This window comes from Pleurodeles waltl, chromosome 10 (assembly GCF_031143425.1).
Source record: "Pleurodeles waltl isolate 20211129_DDA chromosome 10, aPleWal1.hap1.20221129, whole genome shotgun sequence".
Taxonomy (NCBI): Eukaryota; Metazoa; Chordata; class Amphibia; order Caudata; family Salamandridae; genus Pleurodeles; species Pleurodeles waltl.
This window is the reverse complement of record NC_090449.1, coordinates 491,644,819-491,657,062: the sequence shown is the minus strand read 5'-3', so window position 1 is coordinate 491,657,062 and position 12,244 is coordinate 491,644,819. Positions and strand designations below refer to the sequence as shown.

At 40.0% G+C, this 12,244-nt stretch overlaps 1 protein-coding gene across 1 annotated transcript in view; it reads right to left on the bottom strand.

The window, feature by feature from the left end:
- The window catches only part of LOC138261649 (zinc finger protein 665-like), a 143,607-nt gene that overhangs the window by 36,508 nt on the left and 94,855 nt on the right, over window positions 1–12,244 (bottom strand). The window contains exon 2 of the mRNA XM_069210818.1: window positions 7,584–7,710. Within this exon, the coding sequence (XP_069066919.1) occupies window positions 7,584–7,710 (127 nt within the window). The remainder of the gene's footprint in view (window positions 1–7,583; window positions 7,711–12,244) is intronic.

The following is a 12,244-nucleotide window of genomic DNA, read 5'->3' as shown; positions in this document are numbered from 1 at the left end:
TGGTGCCCTGTACAGAGTGCACCCTGGATTTCATACACGGATTGGTACTAGGAAGTAATGCCTCATCCTTTACTGATTAACAGCAAAGTAAGTAAAAATAAAAAATGGAAGAATTTGTCTGGCTTTTATGGAACTGTCCACAGAATTTGCTCTCGTACACTTCAAAGCTTTAGATGATAATGTTGAAAAATGGGGTGAGTCTAGTGTGGTCTTATTGCTAGAGAGACTGCACTCTAGCCTGCAGCCTGTGGTACATTATGGCATGAAAGGTGAATGAATAAGGTCTTTCTTGCTAATGGGGTGGGGTTCACCAGTGGTGTGCACCGTACTTCCTCTATATAAATGTCTGGGTAAAACATCTACCTGCGGTGGTATCCAATTTCCTCAGGACCACAACAGAAAAGTGCTCCATTATGCTGTATGATGACTGGATCTCAAGAACACCTGCAGGGCTGGAATGGTTAGTGTCAGCATGGGTTCCCTTTATGGAAGGGTTGGGTCTAAAAGACAATATTCCCAAATCAAAGATAATGTACTTCGGTGTAAAGGTTATGAAAATTAGACCTTGCAAGATTAATGGTACCACGAGGGAAGGGATGCTTTCTTGGGGTCCATTTTGATGTTAAATATCCTTGCTTTTCCATAAAACAAACAGTTTCACCAAGGTTAATGCATGGGTATCAGGTTTTACTAGATCACGAGGGGGCATGTGTATTTTATTTATTCTTAAAGTAAATCGGGTGAAAGATTTTGCATCAGCTCTTATGGTGCTGGCTTGCTGAACTATTAAAAGGAGAATTTTCTCCAGACAAAGGGGAATAGGTTTTGCAGGATTTTAGGTCCACCTCAATCAACCACAACTTATTTCATTCATCAGGAATTGGGCATTGATTATTTAGAAGATAACATTAAAGTGTTATACATTTTCAATTTATTTTTTGCAGTTCATTCTGGAATAGATTGAATTAATGAAGCCAACAATCACCTCTGACATAGGACATGAGCAATATCTTGATTGGCTATACAATGTTAGGGAGAGAAATCTCTTGATTAGATTTCAATTTGACCTTACTTCTGGAATTGCTTCCCTTTCCGTTGGGCAGTACCGAGACAATATTAACCTTAATGTATCCATGTGATGGGGTAGAAGTGCACTCCTTTATGCATTTCTTCATTTTTTGTAAATTTTTAACAGTCATCTTAGAGGAAACATTTAATTCCTCTTTAGTTTACTGGGTATCAACAATGTAAAGGTTTTTTATTGTTGAATATCTCACTCTTCACCCATTCAGTTTCAATATTTATAACATTGTTGAGGATACAAATTTTCAATGCATGACTGAAATGCATTCTATTAAAGTAAAATCAATTGGGAATGAGTAATTATAATGTATTTTTAGTAATTTATTTATTTACATTTTTTAGATTATGTTGTGACACTGAACCGTGATTACGCTGTATCAATTAACTAGCTTTTTTCATTTTCACATTAATTTTATTACACCGAGAGCAAGCACATCACCATGATGTAACTTTAAATGTAACATGAATTGCGGTTACCAGTGTATTACTTTCATTTTAGCTACAATTGTTTGTGATGTTTTTAAATAATTTCTTTATTAACATCAGCAATTAGCAACATCGGGCAAATACTGTCACTTTTAAAATATGTCTATTGCATGCCTTTATTAACACATCTAGTGGTTTGCAAATAAGAACAGGTATCTCTTCACAGTTTCCATATTAAGATCTTCTCCCAGTCCCATACACCTCTCCTGTTAACTCTTGTCCCTTTAACTGTGTTTTAAAGATTAAGCAAAATAAACTATTGTGATTGATTGACTGACTGACGGAGTACAGATACACTCTTTGCTTGAGAATGTTAATATTCCTAAACAAAAGAAGGTTAAAGAAAACTCACTCTTTTGCAAAGGAAGTGTACAATTCATAAGATAATAGAGTGGGAAAAGAGACCAAAACTGGAAAAGCATCTGAAACATGAGTATAAAAAAAGGGGGAGGGGAGAATTATATTATAGAACATGACTGTGGCTAATGGAAGGGCTCACTCTGTCTTTCTCTAAATGACTCAGAGAATTCTTAAAACGTGGGGTGAATTGTAGAATTTTAGAACGTCAAGGTATTTTGCTTTATCCACTGATCTTCTCAAGTTCTATTGACACATAGAAATGACCAGATTTGGCGTTATGTGCCTGTCTTGTTCAGACACCTCCAAACACTACAGACTGTGTTATACATCACCAATAATCATTTAAACATCAAACATTCCAATGGAGTTGCCTTATAGGCAACATCAATTTTTTCAAACACTACAAAAAAATGTAATGTTCTGTGAACCAAAGTTGGCCTGAGAAAAGACAGCTAGCATAGCAATCAGTTATATCCTAACAGGTATAAACACGAGAGGACAATCAATGAAAAAGTAAAGCCATGATTATCCACACAGGCAGCTGTGCCACTTGTGAGAAAGATATCTTTGTAAACATATACTACCAACCAGGGCAGCGATTCATAGGGCAGAGAAGCCTTTGTGAAACTGATGCAGCAACCCCATGATAAACAGTCCAGATTATATGATTGAAAGCAATAGACTTCTGGAGCCCACCAAGCTATAACTCAGTTGCAATCACGATAAATACCAACTTGTCACATTCTCCTCTCTTAACCCTAGCAAATAAACCACAAAGTACTGCATAAGACAATTTTAATTTTCAGAGCTAATATGCTGCCACAAAGTAATAAATCAATGATTTAAGAGCAAGTACAATCAAAAACAGTTTCACTTTTAACCAAACTTTGTTTCATGGAATAAAGGCTTATATAAGACTTAGGTGCTTCAGATTGTGGGTTGAAGAAGAGACACACAGGTCTGAATACATATTAGGTTGAGGACCAATAAAGAAGGAGCCAAAAACACCCTTATCGTGACCAAGGATTTATGCAATCACGGCTGAAAATAAGTTTAACAATACAAACTGATGCTTGGGGAAAGAAGACAGTCACTAACAAGTTAAGGAATTAGGTTTCTAGAGTGGAAAGCGAGGCAATAGGGAGTTGGATGGAAGAAGTTACTGCTTGGCTATTAGCAAAGGACAAGATTCTAAGAGGGTGCACTGCAATGTAAATGCTCAGGATGAATGATTATCCATATTAGACTGAACTACACCATCAGAGGCATTTAATGTGTATTGAATTGTGGAGGAAAGACATTCATAGAACTGGGAAACTTTAAGAAAGAGGTTAGCACTAGATGAAGAAATTAAGATCATTGAAATGCAAGGGACTAGAAAGAAGATGCAGTCTTATGGTATGGGACACAAAAGTGTAGTAAGCTTACAGACTCACTAAGGTCATAGGGTATAGGATTACAGAACAAAGAAATCTTGGAAGTGCTTCAATGTTTCAGGAAAAGGTGAGACTTGCAAAAGAAAAATCAGAGAACACCAAGACACTGAATGGTGGGGTACAATGTGATTAATCGAAACCACAGTTCAATGGCAATTGCCAGAATATCAAGGACGTCATTACAAGTGGCCTCTTAACTCCAGTGGGGCTGATAAGAGCAGCTCAGACCCCTTTGGAATTACGGGTTCCGTGGACATACTGCAAATCTCTTAACTTTCACCTGGAGATTTCAGATGCTAAAAAAAGAAAAAAATCTCAGCATAAACGTACAGCCAGGAATAATCTGAGGACTCAGAACCAGAATTACCAATTCCTTCTGTAACTATTCATTTGTTAGTGGACGCTCACAGTCCAAATTAAGTCAATGTAATAAGCCAAATTGTCCCCAACTGTAAATTTAACAGTCCCACCGAAGTCCTTAACATAAAGGGTAGGGAAAATCCAGCCCACTTAAAGAGCCACTTGTAATGAGGACTTAGTAATCCACACGGCATTCAAGTGAGCTACAGAGCACACAACGTCGGAGACTATAAGGCAGCAAAAGATACTACAACATTCATAAAAATAGATGGTTTCAGAGTAAAGCCAATAGTTATGGCACAGTGGTCAGTCATAAGAAGCCTACTCTGTCCCATCACACAAGAGACATCCTTTGTCATTGTCTGCATGGGCATAATTCCTGTAAGGTATTTTTTTTCTTGCAACCTCAGCTCCTCACTCTTTTTGTATTCACTTTCCTTTTAGAATGTGTGGCTTCTCCACTAGTCTGGAGGATGGAAAGGAAAAAGCGGAATTAAGTACTATAAGCCATTATTATTCAACTTCAACATTTTAGGAAAATATATGTAGTACCAGAGAAAGTTTTTTTAAAAAGACATATTCGCATGGCTTTTCAGGTTTGTTTACAGTCTGCAACATTTTCAGCTCAGTCATTATTATTATTATATATAAATGCTTTTTAACCAGCTACTACACTGCATACCGACTTCTATATTCCTTTTAAAATGGACATTAAGCCACTATGTGGTGTAGCTATAGACCACAGAAATATAGATGTATCGTTAGTTTTCCATTCTTGGCCAGACTGCTGGAAAACTCTTTGGCAAACCAACTGAAAAACTACTTATCAAAAGGTCAAAGTATAGAAACTGCTATCATCCAAGTAGTTGATGATGTCCTTAATATTTTTTTTTATTTTGAAGTGTATGAACTCCAGATTTTATGAGATCTCCCTAGGGCCTTCAAAGCCACGGACAATAGCTTTCTTCTTGACCCCCTAAAAAAGAGATCATGGATTCAGGGCATGGTTCTGGAATGGTTTGCATTCTATCACTTAAACAAGAAAAAGCAAATACATTGCACAACAACTGCTCGCCTACAACACCATGCATGACACCACAAGCACCATGTTCACTTGCCTGCTGTCCATTTGATATCACGAATCACTGAGAAACCTTCAAGGTGAACTGGGTAATAATCATCACCAACATGTTGATGACACTTATCTAAGAATAAACTCTATGGAAGATGAATCTTTTCTTACAAACTGCTACAGTAAGTTAAGGACTGGCTTTCTCAACAAAGACATAGCCTCAGCCATGACAAAACTGAATTTTACTTACTCTTGCCCTTGGAAGAAAACTCCCTGGTTTACAACTGGGTTGTATCCTTTGCTTCGGTAGCACTTTCACTCAATATGATTAAACAAATCTTTGACTTCATCCTTGATAACCTGCATTTGAATGAGCATATGCAAAACTCTCTAAAAGAGTCCAATACTGAGTCAAAACTGCCATTGCTCAAAACAATCTTGTTGCTGTGCATCTGGTGGCTGGAACCTACTAAAGATCTGACATCACTCTGGTTTAAATGACCATTAATAGCTGGCTCCCTCAAGTGAGATGCAATTTTATTCTTGCTGGTGTAACATACAAGGTGGTATGATCAAGGTTTTGGGAACAGCCCTCAGTTTCAGAAGAATGGTTTTCATTTTGCCTCAAACACTAACAACTCAAAACAAAGGACCTTTAAGAAGGACTTTTCTAGAGCTACTGCAAAACTACTGAACTTCTCTGCATTCTTTATCAGGAAGGCATCTACTCTCAACATCTTTAAGGCTAAACTCACCAATTTCCAAAGCCAGGAAATGTTACACTGTAATAAACTTAGCGAGAAACCCATGACTGCAAAAGGCCCTGATCAGGCACTACATGATCCACAGGCTGTCGTCCTGCCAACTTATAGCTTGAAAAACACAAATGTGTTCTGATTGTGCTAATTTCAAAATATTTGTCTTGATTGCTCCACTACTAATGTAACTGCCATCCTATATAATGGGTGGTTTTTAGTTTCTCAGTTTTTCATGAAGTGTTGTACTGTAATTTATCGTTTCATCTTGATTGATGGACAGGTTTTGTTCCTCACTAACCACAATGTATTGTTGTTTCACTATATTCCTTCCCCCCCAGTCCTGTGTCATTTTCAAAATGATCATCTTTCTCTTCAATTAAAAATGTTATCCAACATGTGTGCACCACTCCGATGCCTGTGAGCCATGGTCGACATTATAGAAAGCTATGTAAAAAAAGAAAGCAGGTGGGCCTTGTTGGCCTTGAAATGACAGTACAGTTCTTTTAGTTTCAATGAGACTATGGCCCTGATTTGGAACTCAGCGAACGGGATTTCTCCGTCACCACTGTGACGGATATCCCTGTCCGCCAACATCTAAATCCCACAGAATATAATGGGATTTAGATGACAGTGGATGGGATATTCTTTACAGTTGAGACAGAATAAACGCTCAGTTCTAAATCAGGCTCAATGTCGTCTTTTGCACTGCATTGTTGTTTTCCGATACAAATAAAAAGAAAAAGAATTAAAGAGCATCAGAGGCTGTAATCTCGCAGATCTTTGTGAATGTTCACAGAAGAGAGATTGAGAAGGAGCAAGACAGAGGCAGGAAGGAGTAACGATTAAGAAGGGTAAGTGGCACAGTGAGAGTGTGTTCACCTGCAAATCTCTCTGAAGAGCTGTAACTGTTTGCACACAGTAGTAATTAGAAGACTCTTCACAACCAAAATGCTTCACAAGCCACACATCATTTCAAATATTGCATCTGCTTTGTGTAAAAAGGAGCAGCATTATCACTTTGCATTGCATGCCAACGAGGTAAGACACCGCTAGTGCCAAATGAAGTTGGGTTATGAACTGCACATTTAACAAAGATTAATGTTTAAGGAAAAGAGTATACAAAAAAGTGAAGGATGAAATGCTTGACTCCATCTCAGCCACTGGTAGTTACTCGGGCAGCATTCCACTCCATTATTTTGCACACCATGACACCTCCGTCTGGAATCTGGCATATACAAAGTAGTCATGACCCCGCTCCAATAGCAACAGTCCAGCCCAAATAGCCAAGCCACTTCTTCCTAGAACAGGAACACAAGCACCCCAAGACCGTTTCACATTTATTAGGCCTCATCAGTCAAGTATAGCTTTGTCTGGTCGTGGGTTGTTTGTATTCCGGTTCAGGGAGGGCTTGCACTTTGTGCTGGGCTGGTACCACTGGAGCAATGTCGAGGCTGATTTGCATATGGCTGGGTCCAAACTGAGATATGGGATGCAAAATAATGACGCAATGTGAAATGGCCCGGAGTAATTACCAGTGGCTCATCTTAAATAAAGCAATCCATTCATCACTTTTTTACATACTTTATAGTGTAGTCCTAAGTGGGGCAGATATGCCCAGATATGGGTGCCGTGCACACTGTGTCAATGGAACCAAGCTATACATGGCTGATGAGCCCTAACTAGGGCAAAGATGGTCTTGGTATATTTCTGTTTCAGTTCAGGTAGGGTCTGGCAGTTCAGGCCCGACTGTCTCCATTGATGCAGGAAAAAGACTGATTTGTGTATAGCTGGGTCGAAGCTAAGGTGGCATGGTGTGTAAAAGAAAATGGGATGCAGCCTGAAGTAATTACCAGTGGGTAAGATTAATTCAAGCATTCCTTTCATCATTTTTTTTTTTAATACTTCAGGCTAAAGGAAAAGAGGCTAATCAAATTCTGAATCTACCCACAACCATGGGTGCATAAATATTTTATTACATTTGTACTATAGAATTATGACCTCTACACATAAAAGGAAAAAAATCCTTACCCATCGAAATCAGAGCTTCATAATTCTCCTTCATCATATCTTTGTAAAGTTCCTTCTGACATTCTTCCAAGTCCTTCCATTCTTCCTCTGAGAAGTAGGATGCCACATCATCGAAACTCATGGGAACCTGAAATACCAAAAGATAAGCAGTCAGAATCCACTGGATTACTGGTGCTGGATGCCCTAGCTATGGATGGAGGCAAGAAAAATGAAAAGCTCAGAGGCACAGCTCTAATGGATCAGCGAGCACAAAAAAAAGAAAACTTTTAAGAATACATTTCTTTATTAAAGAGAAGAGGATAATTTTTCCAAGGCCATAAAAAGAAACACTAGATTTTATAGGACGGGTTGTAAATGGCACCATCGGCATGATAGTGATCCATCTTCCTTTTTCTCAAAGGGCAATACATGCCACTTGAAGTGTTACAATGAATGTGGCTGGACAAATTTGCGCAAAAGTGATACAATGATTGGCGTCTAAACTGATTTTCTACAATTTACATCTCACCCACTTTACCTCCCTGAAAATGCAAAAGACCAAGACAACAACAAAATCAAAGTTATTAAATATAATTAACTCTACAAAAATGTAATTCACAAATGGAAATCTAAAAGCTAAATCTCGCTTAATTTACAGTGCACAATCACAGTTTTCAGAGGAAAAGACCCTTCCCCTTCATCAAGTACAAGATTTCCCGACAGACAAATTTTATGACCGGGTGAAAATCCTCAATGGAGGTTTATGAAATTATTTTTTTTAACTTGGTTCTTTGAGAGCAATCAGAGGCTTACGGAAACTCAGTGCAAAGAAGGTTTTTGAGGCTATGTTACATATCTGGAGTTTTAAGTGTCTGTCAAAAAAGAAAACAAACGTAAAAAAAAAAAACAGTTGCTGAAAAGTAGCACTTATGTAGCTGTGTTACTACAGTTTAATTATTAAGGTACAATCCCCACTCTACAAAATGATTGTTCTCTATGTGCATTTTCTGTTTATACTATTTTAGGGCCTTTACTAAATAGTATGATGGGTGTCAACCATGATGCTCAGGATGAAGTAGCTTTCATCAGCTTAGCATTCTTGCTGAGAATAAACTGCCACTTTTTAAGTATTTTGAGGATTACCTTAAGTAGGAATATGTTAGTATCATCTCCCTGGCATTTTTACGCCAAATTAAATACAACATGTTCCCCGATCTCACTTGCATTTTTGCAATGCAAGTTCTGTACTAAAGTGTTACTGTCATGTGACTCTTTTATTGAATGTGTGACAGTTATTCTGCTGCACTAGCGCATGAAAATACAGCGATTCGAGTTTGATGTAGCAAAATAATCAGTCAATGTGTATGGTGACTGCAGTATTTGAATCCCTCAGGTTATACCAAAACGAAAAATAAAATAAGGATGATGGACACATACATACCATGTAAATTGTTCCCTTTACGTAGCAACCTATGAATAGCTTAGGAGCCCAGAGCCAATCCACGGCATCTACGTTAGTACTCTAATGAAATGTGTAATGCAGTTAAAATCTCACTACAGCCAATTACATAATAAACAAATTAAGGAATTCCTGGCTACCCAAGATTCTCTCACAGAGACCCAGCCACTGAAACAGAGAAAGACATTAGTATCCAACATTCCTCTCTGCCCCTGTACTATCTTCACCACAACACTGCCATCTTAGAAAGTTCTTATCATTTAACTTAGATATGCTACATTTTATTTATACAATGTAGACTTCACAGGAGCATCATGAGGCAACTTTGTCTTATCTCTAATTAAGTTTCTGTCATTTGAGCTAGGCCGGCGCTAGGAATGAGCAGCTGCCCGTCGCCCCGCACTCAGCCCACCAACACAGGACCTCGCAAACGTGTTACCCCCATCATAGGCCTCACACACCTATGTTGCAGCACTGCGATGCCCAGCGAAGGGATGCGTCTCTCCTGGGCCTAGCAGGCATGTGTAGCGCTGCGAGGAATAGGGGAAGATGGCTACCTCCCCTGTGCTTTGCAGTACTCGACCATGGTTGTTAAACCCCAGGGAGGGGCCTTGCAATCCCACACATAACCGGCCTGCATTTGGTAGGTTTGGCCTGTCATTGGGGATCCTATCCACTTCCCACTCAAAGTCAAAAGATGATGCCCATTACCCCACATATTGGCGCCAGGCAGTTTTAATCATTTGAAATCTCTCACTCTTTCGGATGCTGATGAGATGCTTCTCAGTGGCAGGAATGGAGGCATTGCAGCACAGGAGGAGGCATTGCAGCACAGGAGGGGACATGCACTATGCAGGGTTGGGAGCACCTTCTGTTATTTAGATGCAAATAGCCTTGAATTAGTAACTGAAACCCATTTGTTCCTGAAGTCTTTATGTAGTGCAACCTCGATCCAAAAATATTGGAGTCCTTGACAAGAGCACCAACTGCATTACACAAGGACATATTCCATTTTTAGGCATGGAGAGATTAAGTGATTTGCCCAGAATCACAGGATTTTGAGCTGAGGCTGTGACTCCAGCCTCATTCCTCAGTTCCAAAGTAAGCAGCTCTGAAATAACGCCACAGCTTCACCCCTTCACTACTCATGCTCAATACCTGACCGGGATTGTGCTCTTGTGGTATATTTACTAAGATTTTTACGCCGGGATGCCTCGTAAAAGTGATGCAAATAGATGCAAAATCTTTTTTTTAACTATTTACTTTCCAGCCCAAAACTTGTTTTGCACTGGAAAGTACCTTAAAAGTAAAGTAAAGAAGCGCAAAGCATTGCTTTGTGTTACTTAGCGCCAGGGGAGCATTACAAGGGTGGTACATGGACATTCCCATGCAACCACCCATGCCTTTTAATGCAAAATCCTATCTACAAACAATAGCAGAACGGGTTCTGAGCCAACAGTTAACACTATGTGAAAGCAAATGCTAAAAGGAGAAATGTTTTTGTTTCTCCTTTGTTTTCCTACTTTGCATACAACATAGGAAATGTTTTAAAGTGTGTCTACGCATAGTATTTTGTACTGGAATGCTAACCTTCCAATGCAAAACCTATACTACACTCCCCACACACACCTGCACTATGGCGCAAAGGTGTGTGTGGCTCTAGGGAGAGGGGAGGCGAGAGCCATATTTCTGTAAATATGGCGCTTTCCTGTTCTCTCCTTCTCACGCAGTACAGCGCAGCATTTTATGCTGCTGCACTGCGCTGTGTGACTATCTAGTAAATCTGGGCCTTAATGTCTGTTCTTAAAAGAAGCCTGCTTCAAAGTGCTGCCATATTGTCAAATCAGTGAAGGACAGGGAGAAAATTATTTGGCCAGGATTAAACAGTTAGTTAAATTACTAGACCCAGGACTGCAATGCACTCCTACTTGGGGCAAAGGTTATATATTTACCACTGTACTGCTATTAGGTGACTACACCAAGTGAGTGGGCACATCTCTTTTTCATGGTAATATCCAGTCCATTTTTAAATCACGCTGGCTAGTAATATTTATCTTGAATCAGAATACCCCCACTCTTGCCAAAAGGGGAGCAGCAGAGCAATAAGTTTAGAAAAAGGATTAGAGCACACAATTTGGCCAAACGTGAGGCAGGGATTAAAAAACGCATCTCCTGGTTCCACATTTCCAACTAGTCCACCAGCCAGCAACTGAAGTGACAGTGATCCTGATGCCAAGGCAAAGGGGCTGCCCATGCACAGCCTGCCCAGCTTTAGAACACAGTGTTATTTCCATCATGAAGCTGAGATTAGAAGTCAAATATACATGGCGAAAGTGTCAAACAGACATGGCTAAAGTGTACCCAGTGGACCAGGTCCTGTGACAGAGGGTACTTACTGGACTGTATGTGTGGTAAATACTGATATTTACCACTGGTGTTTCAAGCTTAAAATGACTTCATACCATTTGGATACCAGATTTAATTTCCTAAACTTGTCGCTCAAAATTTGCATTATCGAACAGTCAAGGCTTACTACTGGAGGTGGGAAAGGGAATAGAACTCAAATACAAGAGAATTCATGCTCGATAAGCTCAATCTCCAGCTGAGTTATCTTTTTATATGGCCTAATTTAGAGGAAGGGATTTAGAATAAAACCTCCACAATCCGGTATGTGACTCTTAGTTCCACCAGCACACATCTTCTGATGCCTCTGCCCACGCAATGTGTCTTCACACGTGCAGTCTCTCCTCAAAGGCACATGTTGTCCTGTGAAGTAATAATGAAAATCTGTCAACCCAACTTGACCCTCAAATCGATGACTGCGAAGCCTAGGGAAGGGGACACTCCCCTTCTGCGCCTTGTAGCACCAGACCATAGATGTGATGCCCAGGGCAGCAGGCCACATTCCATGGGCCTTGCAGCACTGGACCATAGCTGCGAGGCCCAGGGGATGGGACCACCCTCCCCTGGGCCTCACAGCTCTGGATAATAGTGGGGTGGTCCAAAGGAGGGAACACGCTTGCCTTGGGTTTGAACTGCTATACTTTTGCTGCAAGCCCCATGGAAGAGGGTTCTCCTATTCTGGGTTCACCTCTCCTGGGCCTTGTATCACTAGGGCATTGTTAAGAGGCCCAAGGGCCTGCAGGCCCCTACCCTATGCCTCACAGCCATGGTGTAGCACTGAAAGGCATTGTGGAGGGTCCCACAGTGCTGTACCCTGGCC